Here is a 22,644-nt window from a genome sequence, read left to right as displayed (position 1 = left end):
CTCATTTACTGATTTAGGTATTTTGTAGCACCCTGTCATACAAAGTACCCTGTGGGATGGCACAGCAATTCAGAGATGTTTTAGAGGTGGATCCAGCCTTTGAGGAGTCTGAAGTCCAGCAGGAGAAACACAACACATTCACAAAAGTCAAATGACCACTCATGTTTTGGAAGAATGTTTTGAGAAAAATGGGGAGACTGTGCAAGGGTGGGACCACTTGTGAGCAGACAAAGATGAACAAGTGAGAATATGGACTTTACTTCTAGTGACTTGTCCATATCCAGGAGGATCTGAATGACGTGATCACTTTAACCAAGCGACCCCTAAGCTGTGCTGAGTTACTATAGAAGCTTTCCTTTGATTCACAAGGGGGAGTCACACAGATCCAAACACAAATCGTCTTCCGATACCATCTGGGAATTCTAACTACTGTCAGAACAAAATTCCACTTTATGTAGTGAGTCCACCTTACCCATAGACGAGCAGATTCTTCTCAACTCGGAAACACTCGCTCCTGGCATAGCCCTGTGACTTATCCTGGGGCCGCCGTGGTTTTGCACAAGGCTTTTCTTCTGAATCACTTTCCAAGTCTGAGAACTCCATCAGCTCGTCCTCCTTCACTGCGCTGTACAGCCTGGTCTGTTTTCTCACTCTCGGAGTGTCGATAACCAGGTTGTTCTGACAAAAGAGCAGATACACTTGAAACTTCTGAAACAGCGACCCTTGGGTTACATCAGACCGACATCTGAATGGGATTTCTCACTCACCCTCCCGTTTAAGGCATCAATGTCCAATTCAGCCTTCTTAGCCCACTTTTGCCAGAAATTTGGATCATCCAAAGAAATATCTGTCCTATTTCCAGATGCAACAAAACTGGCCTAAAAGGGGGGGGGGGGCGAAAAAAAATACATTACTTTGAAATGCTTTTCTCATGGTTAGAATGCAAGGCAGATTTTGTTTATTCATTCACTCAAGTATGTGTGTATGCTTCTCCACGTGTGCCAGACACTACAGTGAATGGACCTGGGATGAGAGCCTCCTCAGGCAGCTAGCTCACTGTGCAGAGGCCCAGAGAGACCAGGAAACAAAGGTGCACACCTCAGCATGAAAAGTGACAGGGAACCGAGGTATGTGTAGGTACAGGTAACACAAAGGAGGGTCACTTACTCTGGCAGGCCATTTCAGGGAACTGAGAAGCAAGGGGTCTCCTGGAAGGATGATACTTGAGCCATACTTTAAAACATTCATGAAACAGGACAGCATTGAAAATATTTTTTTGGCAGAGCATATGCAAAGGTACAGAGGAGAGGAAAGGGGATGTGGGTACTCAGAAAAGAGCAGCCCAAGGGCAAGTTGATGACAGAGACAGAAGCCAGATCAAGCAGGGCCCTGTGTGAGCTGTTAATAGTGTCAGAATTCCTTCCTCAGGGAGAAGTGAGCAATTTGAAAACAAGGAGTCCTCTAAAGATGGACACCATCATGTCCAGAGTCAGTGTTAGATCATACCAGTGTCTCAGCAGGAGAGTAGAAAAGGCTGCTGTAGTAGTTCAGAGAAGAAATAATGAAGTCAGAAAACAGATACCATTAAAATGAAGAAAAAAGAAGCTGTCTAGAAAGCCATTCTTTAAAAGGCAAAATTTAATGGAAACTCTGGGTGAATATGAAGCATGAAAAAGAAGGAGGAAGCCAGGAAGAAGGAAAAAAAAAAATAAATCAGTATTCAACTCTGTCACCTGAATGGCGTTACTCAGGCAGGCAGACAGGTGTGTGGGTGTGTGTATGAGTATGTGTGTCTTTTAAGGTGTGGAGGAACAGGGGTGATGAGTTTGGTTTTGCCTATATAGTGCCTGTGAAGACTGAGGTTAAAAACCTCTTTTAAGGGCTGGGGATGTGGCTCAAGCGGTAGCGCGCTCGCCTGGCATGCGTGCGGCCTGGGTTCGATCCTCAGCACCACATACAAACAAAGATGTTGTGTCCGCCGAAAACTAAAAAAAATAAATAAATATTTAAAAAATTCTCTCTCTCCTCTCCCACTCTCTCTTTAAAAAAATATATTAAAAAAAAAAAAAAAAACCTCTTTTAAGAGGCTGAAAGATGTAAAAGAGAAGGGGCTAGGTCACAGAACCCAGAAAAGAGCCACTGCAGACTAGAGCAGGTAGAAAGACAGGGAATCCTGGGCACACCGAGCAGTTGGAGCCCGACCTCACACCACACACAAAGCTCAGCCCATAAGAGACTGCAGACCTGACAGAGCTAAAAATGTAAAACCTATAAGAGGAAACTTAGGAACGAATCTTTGTGGGCTAGACAACACGCTAAAAGCACAAGCGATAAAAGGAAAAAAAAAAAAAAAAACTGGAAACTGGATTTTTTTTTAAAAAGTACACACATTAAGAAAAAAACTAGGAGAGAATATCTATAATCTACTATTAAACCTTTGTCTAGAATATACGGAGAGGTTATAAAACTCAATAATAAAAAGACTAATTCCTCAAAAACAATGAACAAACATTTCTCCAAAGACTATAAATGACAAATATAAAAGTCTAGTAGTTCCTTAAAGAGTTAAATTCGAGACTAACATATGACCCAGCAATTCCACTCACATATGTCCACATAAAAAACAGTATACAAATGTTTACAATGACATTATTCATAAAACCCTAGAGTAGAAACAACTCAAATGTCCACTATCAACTGATAAAAAATGGTATACTCAGGTAACAGAATATTGTCCAGCAATTTAAAGGGACAAATTAATGATATATGCTTACAACATAGATGAACCTCAAAAATGTTATTTCAAGTGAATGAAGCCCGACACAGAAGATCATGTATTGCATGTCTCAGTAGGTAAATCTATACAGAAAGAGAAGTACATCACTAGTCTCCAGGGACTGCAGAGGAGGAGCAGGAAGAGGGTTAGGGAGTAACTGCAAACAAGCATGAGGATCTTTCTGGGGTGAAGGGAATATTTGAACTTAGACTGAGCTGAAGGTTGCACAATTCTGTAATATGTTAAAGATGCTGAATTACATAGGCAATTTTATGGTAAGTAATGTACACTTCAATAAAGTTGATAAAAATAAAAATGTAGAGTGGTTCCTGGTGTGGATGGCTGGAATGAAATGCAGGGGGAACCTCTGAAGGGGCTCTCACGTGGGTGGCTGGGTGCTCAATGCGGCCTTGGCCAGAGTAGTTCTGACAGGCAGGAGGAGGGCAGGACAGGGAGTGAAACTAAGTGGGAAGCAGGCAGTGGAGAAAGCTGGTGTGGACTACACTGGGTGGATCTGAATTATGAAAAGAGTTATAGAGTTGCTGTAGCTACAGGGGAAAACAGATGAAAGATCTTTTAAAAACAGGAATGACTTGGTCATTCTTATAGGCTATTTCAGAAATCAGGCTCTGGGGAGAGGATGGGATAAGAACATAGATAAAGGGGGCCACTGGTATCATATACACAGAAGAGGACCCAAAATGTTTTGTGGCAGGGACTCCCTAGGGAGCTAACTAATAATTTTGCTAATTCATAACATAAAGGTTGTTTTGCAGCTAGTGAGCACTTTCACAGGATGCTCTTACATGTACTCTATCATGCTGTTATTGAAAACCTGGCCTCTTCAGACAGATTCACACCTTAGCAAATGTGGAACCTTTTCCTTCAGACTCAATGGTGATAGTGTGGGTTCGCCGTAGGAGAATTTGGTCGATGTCTTCTTCACAGAACTTAGACCCTTCATCTTCCTCATCCATGAGTGCACCATAAGCCCCTTTTCGTAGAAGATCCTCTATTTCTTTCTTGGAAAGCTGTTGTACCTGTTTTACAGAAATATTCAAAATGTTGGAAAAATAATCTAGTACAGAATAATTTCTTACTATTAGCTAAGAAAGAACCAGAGTAAATGAATGCTTTGGGCAAGTCTTAGTTTACCCCATTGGTAGCATTTTCTCTTCCACTCATAGACTGCAGCACGGCTTTATCCAGACCAAGCTTCAAACTAGCCTTGTCGAACATTTCCCTTTCATAGGAATTTCTTGTAATTAACCTGTAGATTTTCACAGATTTGCTTTGTCCTATTCTATGACATCTAGCTTGAGCCTGGAAGAAAAAGAAAATTAATGGCTATTGCAATGCACCAAGTGTTTGTGTTCCCCCAAAATTCATGTTAAAACCACTATTCCAAAGTGACAGAACTTAAGAGATGGAGACTTAGGGAGGTAATTTTGTCTTGAGGGTGGAGCCCTCATGAATGAGATCAGTGCTTGGATAAAAGAGGCCAGAAAAATCCAAGTGTGATGGCACACATCTGCAATCCCAGCTACTTGGGAGGCTGAGGCAGGAGGATCGCTAAGTTTGAGGCCAGCCTAGGCAAATTAGTAAAGCCCTGTCTCAAAATAAAATAAAAAGGGCTAGAGACATAGATAGGTGGTAGAGTGCCCCTGGGGTTCAATCCCCAGTATAGGGATGGGGTTGGGAGGGAGAAGAGTCCGGACAACGAGTTTGTTCTTTGGCTATGTGTCAACCAGGCAATTTCTTTACTGAGAACACAACCCTTCTGGCACACTAACTCAGACTTCCAACCTCCATAAATTTTGAGAAATACATGTTTATTGTTTAAACTGCTCAATTTATGGCATTTTTGTTTCAGTAACCCAAATTAAAACAGCTACCAAAGAAAAACAAGTTCTAATAATTAAAGTAGCCATTTGGAAGCAGATTAACAACCTAAGAAATTTCTTCACACATTACTAATACACTTATTACTACTTGATTTCCCACAACTTTAATTTTTTTTTTTTTTTTTTTTAAAGGCATCAGTAAGATTTCCTTGTGTGTTTACCTGGAGGTCATTTTGGGGATTCCAGTCTGAATCAAAGATGATGCAGGTATCAGCAGCAGTAAGATTAATGCCTAGCCCTCCTGCCCTCGTACACAGGAGGAAAACAAACCTATCGGAATCAGGTTTGGAGAATCTGTCAATAGCTGCCTGGCGGAGGTTACCTCTTACTCGGCCATCGATCCTTTCATATGGGTACCTGAAAAAAAATATTAACGAGGAGCTTGACAAATGGCTACAACAAAGGTGCTCCTTTTTAATTGTTAAGTAAGTATCAAAACATGGACTAAATACTAATAGAACAATCTAATTTAACAGAAATAATTTTGGAGCCAGCATTTTTTTTTTTAATAGCTTTTCATCCAACTGGCTCAAAGCTCAAAGATTGTTTTTTATACTTCCTCATCAGTGACACAGCTAAACTCTAAAAATAGCTGACCCTTTTAACAGTAAGATAACAAACAATTTCAATTTTAAGAACTATTCTCTAGTCAAATGAAAGCCATGGAGGAAAAACTGCCCACAGAAGTATGTAGTGTCTGCCTGTATCATCATAGAAAATAAACTGATGTACAATTAGTTTTGAGGAGGAGATGTCACACATTTTTCCCATTCTACCCTCTTTTATCATAAATGTCACTTCTAGGTGAACCACTTGGAGCCCGTATAGGGCAATTTTTTCTTTCCTCTTTGTTATTCTGACACGGTGGCCCTCACCGTCTCTGAATGAGGTAGTCTTCCAGTATGTCCAAGCAGCGCACCATCTGGGAAAAGATAAGCACCCTGTGGCCACCAGCCTTCAGTTTTGGCAGCAGCTTGTCAATCAGCACTAGCTTGCCAGCAGCCTGGATCATTGCCTGGAGCTGAAAATCTGGAGACTCTGCATTGTGTGTTTCTTTAAACTCTTCCAAAATTTTCTCTTCAGCACCTGCAGAGATTGGACAGCATAAGTGAATACTGTAAAAGGTTTTTATTGCTAAAAACAATGAATTTGCCTTCAAAACCTACCACAAACTGTAGGAACCAGAATACCACACTTTTGTTTGTCGACAAGAATCCATCCACTTACTCAAAGTTGGGTCTACACAAAACCACGGTGGTACAAAAGGGATCAAAGTTTTAAGCACAACACATTGAGGCATTTAGGGGGAAAAAAACCACATTTTCCAACAAACAAATGTTTGCTGTGTATAAAAACTGAATCTCAACAACAGACTGTCAAGGCAGAAGTGGTAGAAACAAGCCAAGGGCCAGATACCTACAGAAAATTTGGAACCTAAATTGCTAAAGAAATGAAGAACTGTTTACTAGCTGAATATAAACACAAACAACAAAATCTGTTCTAAGAAACAAAAGGATGGAGTCCTAGCAAAGTGTGAGGGCCGTTCTTTGAGTCTATAATGGCATATTAATATTATCATAAGGATGACAGAAAGGGAAGCTCAGTTTCTGGATATTCTTCAGGGATTTTTTTTAAAAACCTGAGCACACATCTACTATTCTAATCTCTTGATCTCCCTCCATGTCCATTACCACCTGATAATCTCCTAAAATGCAAAAATCCCATCTTGAATGACCCAAACCTTTTAAAGCTAAAAACACTGAAACAACCTTTAAGTATTTAATACAAGACTTTCTTAATTCAAGATTTTCATGTTTAACTCTCTTTTGCTCATAGCTCTACATGGACTTTTTGCTTGTTCAAAGACTTCAGGAAATCAGAAGTTTCAAGAAAATGGCTCCTTCCTAAGGAAGAAGCCCCACCACCTTCCTCTCCTGACCCCCTCCCCTGTTTATTCAGGAAGCAGCAACTTCTTAGGTGGCTGGAATTGGAATTGGGCAGCACTGGCTGGCAGTCTTTGCCTCAGGCTACCAGGGCACAGCAACATGCTCAGCCCTCCATACGGTGGAGATGTGCTCACCTGTTCTTCAGAAAATATACCAAATGCATGCATCTAATGGGATCCATCCCCAGCTCAAACTGTGCTAGAAACTTCCTATCACTGGCTTCAAACATGTGAACTAAGTAAACACAAGATAGGGCTACATAAACCTCAAAAGGGTTTTAAAGTTTGGGACACACAGGCCATCACAACAACCTCAGATGGTACTTCTGCAAGAAGCGCAAGATGGAAAAAAATAGCAAGCTGCTTTGCATTTGAAGGGTGCCTGTGGAACTTACCTTAAGGACATGGTCATGTGAATAAAGATGGTGTGTTTTATCGTGAATCAACAAAGAATTCACTGAGAACGTTAAAGTCACTTAGTGCCTTGACCAAGCACCAGGGCCTTCCACAAAGCCATCCACAAAGCCACCTTCTCACAAAAAGGACTGGCAGAAAATACCAGCTCCTTCGACATTATTGGCCCCCCAGGCCTTCTTCAGTGAATAAAGCTAATATTCTGATTTTTTCTATAAGTATAGAAAAAGAGCAAAGGGTTTTCACTAAGGAAAAAAGAAAAATGCTATTTAAGAGAATCAGCAAAAACGTTTGCCAAAGTAGTTAAACAATGTTTTTCAAAACATGAATTTATAAACCCGGGTTCTAGATTTGGGAGGTAGAGGTGCTTAAGAGGTGGGAAATACACTTAAGTTTATACATTACATTAGATCTTCAAATTTGTACTTTTAAATGATGTGAGAATTTTACAATGTAGAAATGGCAGATTAAGTATTTTTTATCCATATGAAACTAAATCCATAATCAAAATAAAAGATGATGTTTTAATAATTTAAAGCAAGTTTATGATTAATAAGTATTTTTCAAAAAATGAGATAATCATTTTAATGAAATAAAAACTCAAATTTTAGCAGAAATATCATTTTTAATATTAAACTTATTCAGAGGTGAAAAAAAATCTGCCTTTTCAATGCTGCCAACAACTTCTCATCTAGAACAGGACAGAAAACTGTACTTTCTTACCCAACAAAACCTACTGCTAAATTATCAATTCAGCTCTTTGTTATCAATTTAGAGTATTCAAGTAGTGGCCAGATTACACTAACAAGACTTCAATTAAAAGCAATGTCAGCAAACATTTTCTGTATGGTGCTCTTGTGAAAGAAGGTATGGGGTAAATATTAGGGAGGAGGGCAATTTCTACCTTTTGGTGTCACACCCACGTTTTCAAAACTACCAATTAAAGATTTACCCTGAAAATAGGTACACATCATTCAGGAAATTAACTGGAAATGTGTTATGATAAGTCAAAACACTTAGTTGGCTCTGCCCTAAATTGAAGTATGGCTGGTACTACATTTACAAGGACATGTGTTATTAAAGGCAACTTGTAGCAAGGATGTACTCACTTCCAACCTGAAGTCTTTTCACTTCAGCAGATGGTCACTATCAGGGCAGTGACAGTAATATCATCTAGTTATATTAGCTATGGACAGGAAAATATTTTGTTACTGAAGATTACATTGGAAAAAAAAACTACTACTGTTTCTCTAAAACTCATTCCACTGCGTAAGCCCTGTTTTTATTTTATTTCTATTTTCTGTATTTTCCCTACTTCCAACGGTGACAGCCACCAACTCTATTTATTTATTCGGCAGATTGGGGGTGGAAAAGGAATGCTCTGCCAATGAGCTACAACCCCAATCCTTTTTATTTTTTTCATTTTGAGATGAGGAAGGGTCTCACTAAGTTGCTGAAGATCTCACTAAATTGCTGAGGCTGGCCTCCAATTTGCCCTTCTCCCTCAGTCTCCAGAGCAGCAGAACTTACAGATGTATACCATTGCACCTGGCTAATAAAAACCAATTACTCCTAAGTTACCTCTGTCCATCAGGGGACTCTTGGATATGTTTTTCAACATTATTCTGACTCTTACATTAGGAAATCTGAAGTTGAAAATTTCATTCAAATAAAGGTTGGGCTGGTAAGAGTAACCTCATTTGTTACCGAGTTACCTGCTTAACTTTTAGCAAGAAAAACAAGTAGCAACACTTGCTGGTGCTTATAGTGTGCTGACACTGTTTCAAGTGCTTAAGTAAAACTATTAAGTCCATTAAAAGGATTTCTTACGTACTTTGCATTCTACAATCCCTGTAGATTCTCTGCCTCCTGGGTATGTTACTGCTTTCACCTTGTGCACACTGTTGCTTTTATTTTTCACAAGTGCAGAAAGGTTGTGCTGAATGGAACTAAAGTTTAGTTTGACAGGCAGCTTTACTCTGCCATAACTCATACAAATTTCAGCTTCATATTTCCTTCCAATGTTCAATAATGTCTAGAGATGGCTCTGTGACAGGGTGCTATCTCCAGATGGTGGGTAAGAATGAACAGCACAGGCCCTGGAGCAACCTCTGTGAAACGCAACTGTCTCCATGAGTTATTGGGAAAGCTGTATGCTTAGGGGTATATAGACATTTTTTAAAAATTATAATTTCCCAAAAATAAAGGCATAAAGACACATATGTAACAGATATTTCATAACTTGTTGTAAGGACAGAAGAGCTAACCTCAAGGAATGACCAATCAGAACAAATGCCTTAAAATCCAAGCCTCAAGAAGCCCTAGGAGGCTCCTGGGAAACTAACGTCCTGAATCAGGTAACAATGAACAGCAAGCAGCCCAGGGAAGATCCCCACCAGCTGTGGGTTTAAGGAAACCACCCAGGAATGCTCAATGCATGTCATTACATGTGATCTAACAGGGTGGACTTGGTGGCTCAGGGATATCTATCTAGTGTCACTGACATTTCTCTCTTCACATCCACTCTGCTGGTGGCATTCCAGTCTTGCTGTTAGTATATCCTTTTCTCTTCTCCCCGCTTGGAGGCTTTTATCATTTATTTTTCTCTTCATCATCTACTTTTTGTGAAATATGCTGTGTGCACATACGTATTTTCAAATAACACCATTATTTGGCCTAAGCCCCAACTCAACAATGGGCTGGTTAACATGCATCATAATGGCCATACAAGCGCCCAAACACTGTGATTAGAAGGCTGGTATATTAAACATATAATCATCACAAACAACACTCTCTTTAGAAGATGAAGCTACAAACATTAACTTTTAAAAAGAAATTCACTGATGTCACATGAAAGCAACAAATGACCTCAGGATCCTTGCTCTGAGCCCATCCAGGGACAGACCTTTTTTTTTTTTTTTTTGCAGGGTGGGGGGGATACCGGGGATTGAACTCAGGGGCACTTGACCCCCAAGCCACATCCCCAGCCCTACTTTGTATTTTATTGAGAGACAGGGTCTCACTGAGTTGCTTAGTGCCTGTTTTTGTTTTTTTTTTTTCTTTGCTGAGGCTGGCTTTGAACTCGAAATCCTCCTACCTCCGCTTCCCAAGCTGCTGAGATCACAGGCTTGCGTCACCGTGCCCAGCTTCAGGGACAGACCACTTTTTATCCTATGATAACAGAAACTTCCGGATCCAGGGCACATTGTGAAAGGGGGAAAGATTAGGAACTCTTTAAATCAGCTGTTCTAGAACCTTGTGGACTGTGATAAAGACAGAGTAGGCTTTGCTCCTTCTTCCCTGGAAGGCCCCAAACTGCACTGCAGGCCGATTGTAACTGTGCACAAGAACCCTTAAATTAGCCTCGAGTCGCCATCTTTAATGCATATCACCTCCTGCCCAGACCGCAGCCACTGCCTCGGAGCTGGTCTTTCTGCTCGCCTGCTTCCCATCCCATTCTTTTTACACTGTTGCCCAACTCCTCATCCTGAGTCATGTACCTTATCACTGCTCAGCTCAAACACCTGCAGTGGTTCCCCTGCCAACACATTGGCCAAAGCCCAGTATCTGAGGTCACGGGGCCCCATGGTGTCAATCCCGTAGTGTCCAAGTGTCTGGCCCCACTGTTCACACATGTGCCTTACACTTTGGGCAATTTCCCCTTTGTGTTCAATGCCTCCATCTTTTTGCTCATGTTATAACTTCCATCTGAACGTCATTTTTTTCTCTAATCCAGCCTAGCAAAAATACCTTCTACCCTTAAGGCTTGTCTCAAATGACAACTAACGGCTTTCCTAATCTCAATCCCTCAATATACTGCAGGCTCCTTGAGGCAGGTGCTCACATGGCCATGAAACACGCACCCCTTAATGTTTCCTGAAAGCATAGAAGAGAGGTTCAGTCCCCATGTGTTAAGTAACATGATGGGTTTTATGAAGAGAAGAGTAGGGCCACATACGGTGGTCCATAGGTAATAGGGATGAACCATGGCCAGAGCTTTGCGACCATCTCTTATTCTCAGGGAACAGGTGCTGAAGGCCTCCAGACTGTGAGGAATATGAAGGCTTTAGCAAAGGTCTTAAACAGCTGAGAGCTGTTGGCCCACACCACTGGAGTTCCTCTTTAGCACCTCTGATTTAAACACACATTCACCAAGAAAACCTCAACCGGGGCTAATCTGTCTTTAGCTAGCATTTCTGATGATTTCTAGCCAGGGAGCACAAATGCTTCCCTTTAAAGGTCAAAGGAGGAAGGAGGAAGGAGACAAGGTGAGAACATGCTCCCAGGACCACAGGGGCACCTGGCATGCGTCTTCAGCACCACAGAGGGAGGCATCTCAGAGAAGAAGAAGTTGGAGAAGCTCACACAAGTGGTCAGGGCAGCACCAACTGCACACCACGAAAGCCTTGATCTGGGGACGAAAGGGACCTCTGGAGCCTCTATGGTCATTCAAGTAAAGTTCACAAGCAGGCAGGCTTACCATTGATTAGGTACGGATGATTGCAGCACTTCCGTAATTCCATCATAGTGTTTAAAAGGTTAGGTACGTTAGCTTGACCACCACCTTTGGAAAGAAATGTAAAATTCTTCTCAAGGATGGCTCGGTAATATTTCTTCTGAATGTTTGTTAGCTCAACTTCAATAATAGTTTCTTCTTTGGGGGCCAAGTTCTTTTCTACATCCTCTTTGAGACGTCTCAACATCATTGGCTTTAGAATAGCCTGAAGTTTTTGCACCTAAAAAAGGACCTTAGGTAAATACTGGTATCAAGGTTTGCTTCATATTAAACATATGTTATGAAAAATTAGGAAAAGCTTATTTATTTACTATCCATTTTCACTTTTCAAAGTCTAATAAGGGTATAAAGGAGCTAATCTTTTAGCTTTCATGAAAGAAATCTGAGAAGGGTTGGAAAATTCTAAGTCAAATGCACTGCTTCACCTACCCAAGAGTTCTGAACACCCAGAAGGGCTTGGAAAATAGTACACAGCAGTGGAGAAGAGAAAAAGAAAGAACTGTATTCATTTAGCTTTCCCTTCTGTTTGTCTTAAGCCAAAGGGATGGTGAGGAACAGGAAAGAAACCATGTCACAGAGTGCTATACTTCTGTTCTCTTTATCTATAGAAAGAGCTAAAGAACAAGAACAAGGAGCCTCAATCAGCAGGGGAGAAATGTCTATGCCTGGTTCTCTTTTCCGCTGATTGGCAAGCGGACACAGCACAACATATAGCTTTAACTTTTGAAAAGCAAAACAAAACAGACGTCACTCTGAACTAAGCTAAGAAGTTTTAGTGAACAGAAAATGGGGTACATAAAGACCAAGATTTCAAACTATCTCCACATTTATTTCAAAGATGGCACATGAAACATAGCAAGTGATACCCGCATAACTCTTACGGTGTATATATAAAAGTATCCATGTGCTTTTCACATACAATACCTGATTTACCTCTCCTAGAAATCCTGTGGGCTAGTAAAATGAAAGTATCTGGACTTGAAGAAACATACAACGTGGCCAGGTATATGCTTCAGAAATAAGAGTGGAAACCAAAACTTCAGCAGGCAGATCGCTCCACCAACTTCAGGGGCTTCTACCACTATCCCCATAAGTATGCAGAGCAAAACCACCAATATGAATAGCAGAGCAACCTCTGAAAATTACCTCAACAGCTATGTAACCTCTGTACAAAACTCAATAGCCCTCCATGAGGGTGAACGGACAAATGAACAAACCAAAAAACCTTCATAATGATGACTTGGAAGGTCCAAGGGAACAAACTGTAACATAACTTACATTTTTAAATACTTAAACACTTTTCCATTTCATGAGTTAATCATCAATTTTGATGACTGAGATAAAAACTTGAAGTGATAAGTACCTGCTCTTCTGTTTTTAGATCACCAAATTCTTGCATAAAGGTGGTTTCTGAAGGGAAGCGACTTGGTTCCAAGAAATGCAGCAAGCTAAAGAGCTCTTCCACAGTGTTCTGTAGTGGGGTCCCCGTCAGCAGCACTTTGTGTTCCTATGGTAACACAAGAAAAGCAACTGACCACATTGCAACCAAATAGACCTTTTAGGAAGAATGCTTTCCCCCAGGTCTCCATTTTTCTGCTTCTGTTTGTCAGTGGCAATTCAGCACCCACCCTACACCAAGTATAGAAATGAGGCATAAAGATGGAGACTTGGGAAGGATACGGCTCCTGCTTCAGATGAGTGGACATGTGCGGGGTGCTCTCTAGAGCTCCACAGGCTCCTTCAGTGTCCTTTTGTTTCTTCCAGAGGTTATGAGATCAATATTTTAGTAGGATGGCTTTCTAAATCCCCTAAGTCTCAGTGTTTTTTCTCAACCAAAGTTAAGTTTTTCCCTGAAATCCCTAGGCCAAGAGAAGGCGTTCACGCTTCTTTCTGTTCTCTACATCAACAATGCTCTCATCTTTCCATCTGCTTCCTGCATGACTCACTTTAGAGACAAAAGAACTTCTTCTAAATGCAACAGCATATGAAAAACTATTTTGTTCTGCAAAAATTTCCAACTGGCAAAGAGGTCATCTTGGTCTTAAATACCACAATCATTTGAAAAAAAAAAAAAAATCAAATGCTATTTCTAACTTTTGTCTCTTTGAACCAAGTTAGGTATTTCTTTAATTAATTCTCCCTGTTTATGAACTTTTTCCAACTTTCCTTTTGTACTATGAGACAAAGAAGCTGTTTTAAAACAATCAGACTTAATAGTAATAAGTTTATAAATCTTAAGAGTCTTATTATTTCCTACCTTGGAGTATATTATCATCTTATTATTTCCTACATTTGGTGTATAGCACAACTAATCTTCTAGTAGTTACAAAATCAATATTCTGACTTAACTTGGAATCTGAGTAGACTTAGTTGTCAAACATACCTTACGCTCAGTAAATACTAGTTGAATGAGATAAAAGAAGAACACAGTTAATTTTTCTTCATATCTATCATGTCTTATTTGTCAATGAGGCTCTGTGAAAGTGAGGTGAAGCACTTCATACATTTTCCCCTCCTTTTCTCCCCTCCAAATAGATGTGTTTGATCAAAGACGCATATGCCAATATCACCTTCAGAATCTTAAATCATTAAGAGTAAAGAGTCTGCAAATCAGTTCAAGAGTTTCTAATTAATAACCATACTAGTGGAGTCACATGGGCCATAATGGCTGATATGGCCAAGTTCTGAATGACCCTATGAAATAATTCTTTAAAAAATACTCAGGAAAATATTATACAGAGAGAGAGAGAAAGGGGGCGGGGGAAAGGGAGAGAGGTATCATATTTTCTCCAGTTTTTTTTTTATATCTTTTATTGCTGAGTTAAATTCTAAATATTTAATCAAATCCTTTAAAAGAAGTGCTTTTAATTCACTAATTTCAAAATAAATGTATTCGTATAAGGGAAAGGAGGTCCTTTTTGGTGCTGCTTCACTTCAATGACTGCTTAACAGGCAAATACACCAAGTAATTACCAACATGACCTTTACAACCCTTTTGTACAGTTATATATGAGTAATGGAATAAAACTAGGTTTCAGTTTGAAAGTGGATAACAAATTTTAAAATATGGGATTACTACAACACTATAACAGGCGTCCTCTGAGAGACTCAGGCTATCAACCATACCACCTCCAAGCTCAACTATGCCAGCAGATATGCTTTTGTTCTGCAAATACTACCATTCTTTTTAGTTCTGATGGCGTGATACACATTTAGTTTCATTTCACCATACCCTTAAATTTGTGTGAGACCTCCTAGCAACAAAATGACAAGAAAACAGAATCCATGAAGAACTACTATAACCTCCCTGGCTTCTCCTTGTCAAGAAAGGACAAGGGGTCAGTTTTGCTTTCCCAGAGCTCCAATGGAGAACTGAGAAGATGGTGACTGTCCCTCCACATATCATCTCCACAAACAGTTCCTTTTCTCAGGAGAGGGGAAGACACTCAGTGGTCTTCATTTCCTGAGAATGAACCTGGGGATCACCCTACCAAGGACATTTTCATCTAACTCAGTACAGGTAGCAGCAGTTCCCTAAGACCTGCACTGGAATTGGGTACAATTACTACCCACTGTTTTAACTGTGACTTATTCCAGGAAAAGAAACATGAAGAGTGATAAGTGGGTAAGTTCTAATGATACTTATTTTAAGTAATGATTTAAATACCAAGCAATGAGCTGATCAGAGCACACAAATACAATTATATTACATCTCTGACCAATAACGTCCATCTTCCATCTTAAAAATATCTCTTCTGAGATTAAAAAAAAATCCTAATTATAAAAAGAAAATAATATTTTTGGGGTTGGGGATACAGCTCAGTTGGTAGAGTGCTTGCCTTATATGCACAAGGCCCTGAGTTTAATCTCCAACACCACAAAATAATAATAATAATAATAATTTGTTCATTTGGTAAATGGTGCTCCCTAGTCAGTTAGCCAGAGATGAGTTACAGGTACTCTGAGTACTTGGGCTGGCCAGCAAGACTGGTCTCCTGTGGTAGTGGGCAGCCTTCTCTGTCTACCCCAGTGTGGCATACAGATATTATCATTTTATATGTATGTCATTATGGAAAAGGTTTAAGGAGCACTGTGATGTAACAGAAAATTATTTAGATAACAGATCCCAATCCATTAATGAAATATTAATATAAGTAACAGAAAATTCTTCAAAGTGTTTCAAAGACAATCACACTGTCTGATGTCGATAGTTTAACTAATTTGTACTCATCAGTAAAGAACTATTTTGCAGTAAGAATCTACTATATGGGAACACAAGACTAGTAATAGAATACAATTGACAAAAAACTGTCAGATGACTATGTAGGACTTCAGGAAATGGTCTATAGGCCTCTAGTGGATCACCACTATGAGCATAAACTATGAGCATAAACGTGTACCTTCACTAATGCTGAAAGGCCAAAGACAGCCATGGAGTTTCTCCTTCCATGAGTATACCACATGTCTTCAAGACTATTCCCTGTTTCTAAGTGCTCTCTCCACTTGTCTTGAGGATAGGCCACCAAATAATACTAAATTGCTTTGCATAAGACTTAGGACAGTGTCTGTAACAGTTCATTGGGGGAGAAAAATGGGAAATTCTACCCTAAATAATATAACAGTCAGACGTCTTCCTTTAAACAAAACTCGATTTTGCCTGTTTTTAATTAAAAGAATAGTAGGTTAATCCAATCCCCCTAATTTAAGAATAAAAGGAGCTGCTTCAAAGAAGCTGCAACAGAAAGCTTTTAGGTGTTCTTTGCAGTAATACCAGTATTTAGTTTAAAAAAAAAAAAAAGTATAGCTGTGAACATACAAAATAGTCCTTCCCATCTCCAATTCACAATTAGCTAGAGATCAGATTTATAGAAGTCAGCATTAAAGGGATTTTTAATCTTATTGCTTTATTTTTTTACTTTCTTGGAGCTCATCAAATCACCCAAGACATCCTAAATGACAACAGCATTGTCTTCATATTGTACATTAAAAATAAAAACAAATGATCATAACCAATTTGTAAAACTATGGAGTGAAAAGTCATCCAAAGATAACAGGTCAAGTAGCAATTTCTGCTAGGACATCACACACAGCCACAGAGCATGACAAATCAACCAAATTCTACTATCCTACAATATGTGGTTCCACGATATTCCTACTGAGAAAAGCCCCAGGAAAGTTAATCACAGAGAAAGCTAGAAGGGTATGGGATAGATGTAGCATAAAACTTCAGGTCAAACTTGAGGTCTTGTAATGCTCCAAACTTTCATGCATCTATGCAAACTGGAACCAACACCAGATATCACAGCCAACTTCCTAAGAACTAGCATCCTCAAGTCCAGCTGGCCCTGGTAGGGCAAAACCTAGGAATCCTGAAATGTAACTGAATTATTACCACTGAAATGAAGCTTGGTCTAACAGCTAAGGAAACAGCCGACTTTGTGAACAAAAGGGTTAAAGCAAATACTTTAAACTCACATCACTGAAAATATTCTGACTAAACTCCGCTACGAAACTACTGTTTTAAAACACCAGCATACAAATTTAAGAGTTAGGAAGGCAGTAACAGTTTTTGAGTAATGGAGAATTCAGAATACATCATGATATTGCACAGGCTTTGCAGATAGCCTATGAAGAGAGGCATTAAGTCATATTCAGAGCAGTGCAACTACCAAGTCAGAAACAATTCTATTCAGGTTCAATGGAATCACCAATATGATCACTGACCAGGTCCATCATCTTGAGTCCCTCCAAGAGCTTGCAGTTCCTATTCTTCAGCCTGTGGGCTTCATCTATAACCACACAACGCCATGGAATATTCCGCAGCTCAGGACAATCAGTCAAAATCATCTCAAATGTAGTGATGATGGCATGAAACTTATAGGACCCCTTTATCACGCGACCCTACAAGAACAACTCGGAATCATTATTTAGCACTAATGACAACACTGATCATTTTGGGATGGATACATAGCATAAAACAGAAGTATTTGTCTCTTTGGACCCATCTTCATTTCAGGTATCCTGTTTGAAAAGTTATTTTGAAGGCTTTAAGGTGTTATGAAAAAAACGAAGTTTTAAAATCTTTCCTTTTAAAAAGTAATTAGAAAACTATCATAGTATTTCAGATGCAAGTCCCTTCTAGATCACATGCAGTAAAGTACCAGTAAATGCACCCTGTCTACTGACACCCTACAGACTCTAAACAGTGAAAGGCCAAAGGGACTGGGTGCTATACTAACTTTTGAAACTTGTAAAAGGTTTTTTGTTTTTTTTACTTTTGCAACTCATTTTATTCTTTTAACACTTCCTATAAAATGATAAAACTTTTGAAATTAAAAAAAAACATTCACTTAGAATAGAACTTTCCAAATCTCAAGATAAATACAAATATAGATTTCAATATTTTTCTCATTTAAAATTATGTAATTATATGTCAGATTTCAGGTTTAAAAATAGAAACAAACATACACATAAAACAACTCTTGTTTTCAATTACAGAATGAACTTCCATTTATTACTTACAGTTTAAAACTGTTTTAACAAATATGATCCTTATCACATCATTCATAATGTTTCACTGTTAATATAATTTTATAAACAGGCACTGAGAATAACAAAAATCATAGTACTTGCTACTAAAAGCCAAAGTATAAATTCCTCCTCTGGTGTATATTTGGATTTTTGCAATGCTTAATATTTTTCAATTGTAGCAAGAGTATTATAAAATATTCTTCTATTCACATTTAATATCATTTTTGTTTAGTTTTGTCTTAGGAATACAAAATAAAGCTAACATAGTAATACATCATATGAATTTCAGTGATCATCTAGGTAAAACAGATATTTTATTATATTTAAATAATCAAAATGAAAAAAAAAGCTATAAAAATAAGGTCATTGACACTGTAGAAAGATAATACAAACTAATTGGGCAAAAAATCTCAAGCCATTTCCCAATTTAGCAAAAACTGAGAACTTCCCTCAAGTCACCGAAAGTGACTTTTTAAGTCGAAACTTTCAACACCTTAAAATGCATGTAATAAGCACAAGGAACACAACCTGTGAAGTTTTACCTGGGGATCTTTGAAGTACATTTCATACAACTGAATGGTCCGACGACTAGCTTGACTCCCATGATACACAACCACGTTCAACTCTGTCCAGGTTCGGAATTCCCTTTCCCAGTTGGGGATCGTGGACAATGGGGCAATTACTAAAAAAGGGCCATGGATTCCTTTCAAATATATCTCATAGAGAAATGTAATGGACTGGATAGTTTTTCCCAAACCCATTTCATCTGCTAAAATGCAGTTTCGCCTTTGGGAAGGAAGTAAAATAAGAAAGTTTAGTGACTACAGATATTAGGTACTGCTGTCTTTTATATATATACACACACGCACGCACACACACACACACACATACAGATTAATCACAAATGCATAGCCAAATGGATTTAGATTTTTTTTTAGAGTCAACAAAATACAATTTCAAACAAAATTATCTGAGAAATAAAAATTGCTTCTACATACTTCTGTCAATCTCTGTATTAACATTTGTTAAATAAATATTAAGCTTGCTTCTTAAAAACTTTTCATTAGAGTTAAAATTTTATTTACATTCTTTTTGATTACTTTTTCCAATAACTACAAAGAGCTACAATATTTTCTAAAAGTAAAGACAAACGTGTTGTACATACATGTTGTACCAATTGAAAAGCAGCCAGTTCACTCCCTCCAACTGGTATTCCCTGAGTTTGTTATTGTTTTTATACTCCCTGGAACTCTCCGATTTCTTCCAATCATCAGCAGGAGGTCGCTCCTGTTTCAAATATAGTAAATCCCATTAGTGGTTTCTTGAAGACCACACCATTATGCTATTTTCAAATTAAATCCTCTACCATGAGCCAATTCTTACCACACGCTCTGTTTCCGGCTCCCTGGACATGAGTTTCTCAAACTCTTCGATCTTGGCTTGATCTATGTCCTGCCTCAGCTCCCACGTGCTGTCTTCATAGGGAAGTGAGCACCACTTCACCAGATAATGAGTCACAGGCTGGGCCAGGTTTAAATAAACCAAAATTGAATTCACTTGACCAAATATAATATAGTAAGGAAAAACATGTGCTCTATTTCATCTATCAACACACACTACTGCAGTGTCAGGAACGCCAAATTGACAGATGCCTTAAAACTATATCCACTACTAAATACTTGCCTCCAGTCTAAACTGGAAACAGAGTTATGGGGCATTATCAGAACAAAATTAACTTTTAATCTAAATCACTGGTAATGTTCAAAAGTCAAAAAGTATACAGGAATAGCTAGTAAATACCAAGAAGCTAAAGCTGAGTCTTCTTTTCCCCTGTGCAAATCATTAAGAGTATGATTCAGTCTTCTCAAGTAAGATCATTGGCATACTTATGTTTATATAATTGGCTAGTTTCTTAAAGAATGAAAAAATAGGCAAATCTATTAGGATATCTGCCTTTTCTTTGGAGAAAGAGATGCTGTTTATATACAACCACATTTTAAAAATACTATATTTGAGCTCTAGAAGATTGGAGGGCAAAATATTTTGGGTAATGCAAACCAGTAGGATTTCCTCTTTGTCTTTCCTCTAGAAAACACTTTGGTTTGTTGATCTTCATTTCAAGAGCAAGGTACACTGACTTGGTTGATGTTAAAAATATTTGCTGTATAATGCAAACAAGGTTTGAAATAAAATTTTAAAAATATAACTAAGTAATAAAATTAGAAAAATAAAGATATTGTTATAGTCTTTGAAACATCATGGAATTCCACTATCTAGAATTCGGAATAAAATGGGAGTCCCTTGACAAGTCTCTCTAGATAAGCAAGATCCAAACATTTAAAACATAAAACTCAATTTAGTTGAAGCAGCCAGGAATGACAGAACTCATGGTAGGTCACCACACTGTCACCAAGACACATGCTCAGAAGTCACTAGAACTGTTTTTTTCCTTATGTCCCTATCAGATGTTCTTGACAACCTCAAAGAGTTTGCAAAGCAACATAAAATGCCAGGTCTGGGATCTCATGAAAAGAAGTACTTTCTATTAGCCTCTGTGTACTTCATTAAATGAAGTTTATACTTCATTAAGGAAATCCAATGCTAAATAACATTAAACCGAATCCTGCTATAACTGTACTCTTGACTACATAAAAGAACTTTGTGCTACATGATGGATGCACACCAAAACATATTGAAGTCTTTATTGATCATATTCTAGAGTTGTGAAAAATGTCAATGTAGTTCAGATTGAAAATTGATTTTTTAAAAAAGCTCCAGACTAAACAAAAAACATATTTAGTATTATTATTATGCCATAAAACTAATAATAAATCATTAAATTCCAATTAAATTTAGACCACATGTATCATGATCAAGAATAGGTCTAAGTTTCTCTCATCTCTGAACACATAAGCTGCCTGAACCACCATTCTATAATACATACAAATGATCTCTTATTACCTCTCCCCGGTCATCTGTGCTACGTGCAAAGTCCATTATCCGGTCAACCTCCACATAATCTGGATTAAAAAGCTCATCCTCAATCTGCACCAAAGGGGAAAAAAAGAAATTAAATGTTTATTTCCTGAGAGGAAACGCTGTTTCACTTTTCACAAGGCAATAATATTTTGGATCATAGTGATACAAAATTTATATTTGGCAAATTCTATTATATTAATTGAAAAACTACAATTTAGCAAAATCACTCCCCATGAGGAAATCAGACTTCTTAGACTTTGTTAACAGAGTCTTTTAATTACTGTGTGAAATCTTTTACTGTGAGAGAATGTTTAAGAATATTTTAAATGAAGTGTGAAATTACAATTCGCTAATGAGCAATCCAAAAGGCTTATGGCATGCAATGCATTTAGCATTCTTGAAACTACAGTTTGCAATAAAGAATCAGAGCCATGCACAGTAAGTGCTACAGAAGTCTCATCACTACTTGAGTTGCCTGGTGCTCTATAGCATCATTTACAGAATGTTATTCAAAAGCTATAAACACTGAAACCAATGGATTTCCGTTTTTAGCATGAAAAAGTTTATGAGGTTTGGTAGTCTTTGCCAATCAATATTAGTACCTCATTTAGAATAACAGTCTTGTCATTAATCTTAAATGTGTGAATGATTTATTTATACTGAATATAGAGTGAGTAAAAGAATTCAGGATAAAGAAATGAGGTCTAAATAATTGAGTCATTTAGCCACTATTTCAACAATTTTTATAAAACTAAAGTAAAACTGTGTGTTCACAAAGTCATCTCATGTGAAAGAATAGAATGTGGCTCAAAAGGAAGTTATAGACCAATTCATACTCAAAAGCAGCCAGGGTCAAATAAGTTTTCGTATCTGAGTTATAAAGCAAAAGATACATCATTATATGTTGCTACAGGTTAATAATATAGCTTTGTTAAAATACTTAACAAAAGACATATTAGAAGTCACTTGGACACCATTTGTATCCCCTGAATTGCAGGTTGAAAAGATAAGCTGTCAGTCACACTCTGTCAAGGAGAATGAACATTCTGAGTTACCAAACCCACTTAAAACACCCAGTTGGGTCCTTTGAATTGTTGTGACTTATGAACCCAAAAGCAAAAAATACAAGAATGTGCTCTGTTTCAGGTTTTTCACATGGGTGAACAGTAATGAAACACACAGCAATGACATGTCCAGTTAGAGTGTTAACGTACTCATGCACTGGCTTTCTCAAAATCTCCTAGATTGAGAGAAACAATATGTATGTATGATTCATGAACCCTAAAATGTTCCACAAAGCAGGTTTTGATGGCAAGAGCTCTCTTTAAGACAACTTGTTCTTCAACATAAGTTTTCATACTCAGTGCTAAACTGAACTTTTCCTACATCTCTACTCATTAAGTGAGTAATCTATGTCATCATGCATGCGATGAAATCTCTAAACAATCTGCTGAAACAGACTTCAGGTGTAGCAGACTTATAAGGAAGCCCAACATGCAATAAAGAATGTAAAAGAGGGGGATAGGAAGGGCAGCAGAATAGACAATATGATTGATGTATATACATTCCATGTATGTAT

The 22,644-nt window shown here is 38.2% G+C and overlaps 1 protein-coding gene across 3 annotated transcripts in view; it reads right to left on the bottom strand.

Annotated features, from left to right (window-relative positions):
* The window catches only part of Chd7 (chromodomain helicase DNA binding protein 7), a 184,004-nt gene that overhangs the window by 24,229 nt on the left and 137,131 nt on the right, over positions 1–22,644 (bottom strand). For all 3 annotated transcript variants that reach the window (XM_027932846.3, XM_071602315.1, XM_071602314.1), the window contains exons 9-21: positions 21,048–21,131; positions 19,470–19,607; positions 19,252–19,373; positions 18,629–18,872; positions 17,280–17,456; positions 12,919–13,062; positions 11,520–11,775; positions 5,556–5,766; positions 4,842–5,037; positions 3,932–4,099; positions 3,637–3,816; positions 768–878; positions 473–678 (exon numbers count right to left, since the gene is read on the bottom strand). In XM_027932846.3, the coding sequence (XP_027788647.2) occupies positions 473–678; positions 768–878; positions 3,637–3,816; positions 3,932–4,099; positions 4,842–5,037; positions 5,556–5,766; positions 11,520–11,775; positions 12,919–13,062; positions 17,280–17,456; positions 18,629–18,872; positions 19,252–19,373; positions 19,470–19,607; positions 21,048–21,131 (2,237 nt within the window). The remainder of the gene's footprint in view (positions 1–472; positions 679–767; positions 879–3,636; positions 3,817–3,931; positions 4,100–4,841; positions 5,038–5,555; positions 5,767–11,519; positions 11,776–12,918; positions 13,063–17,279; positions 17,457–18,628; positions 18,873–19,251; positions 19,374–19,469; positions 19,608–21,047; positions 21,132–22,644) is intronic.

Source organism: Marmota flaviventris, chromosome 15, assembly GCF_047511675.1.
Source record: "Marmota flaviventris isolate mMarFla1 chromosome 15, mMarFla1.hap1, whole genome shotgun sequence".
Taxonomy (NCBI): domain Eukaryota; kingdom Metazoa; phylum Chordata; class Mammalia; order Rodentia; family Sciuridae; genus Marmota; species Marmota flaviventris.
The sequence above is the reverse complement of the archived record's forward strand: the minus strand, read 5'-3'. Positions and strand labels throughout refer to the sequence as shown.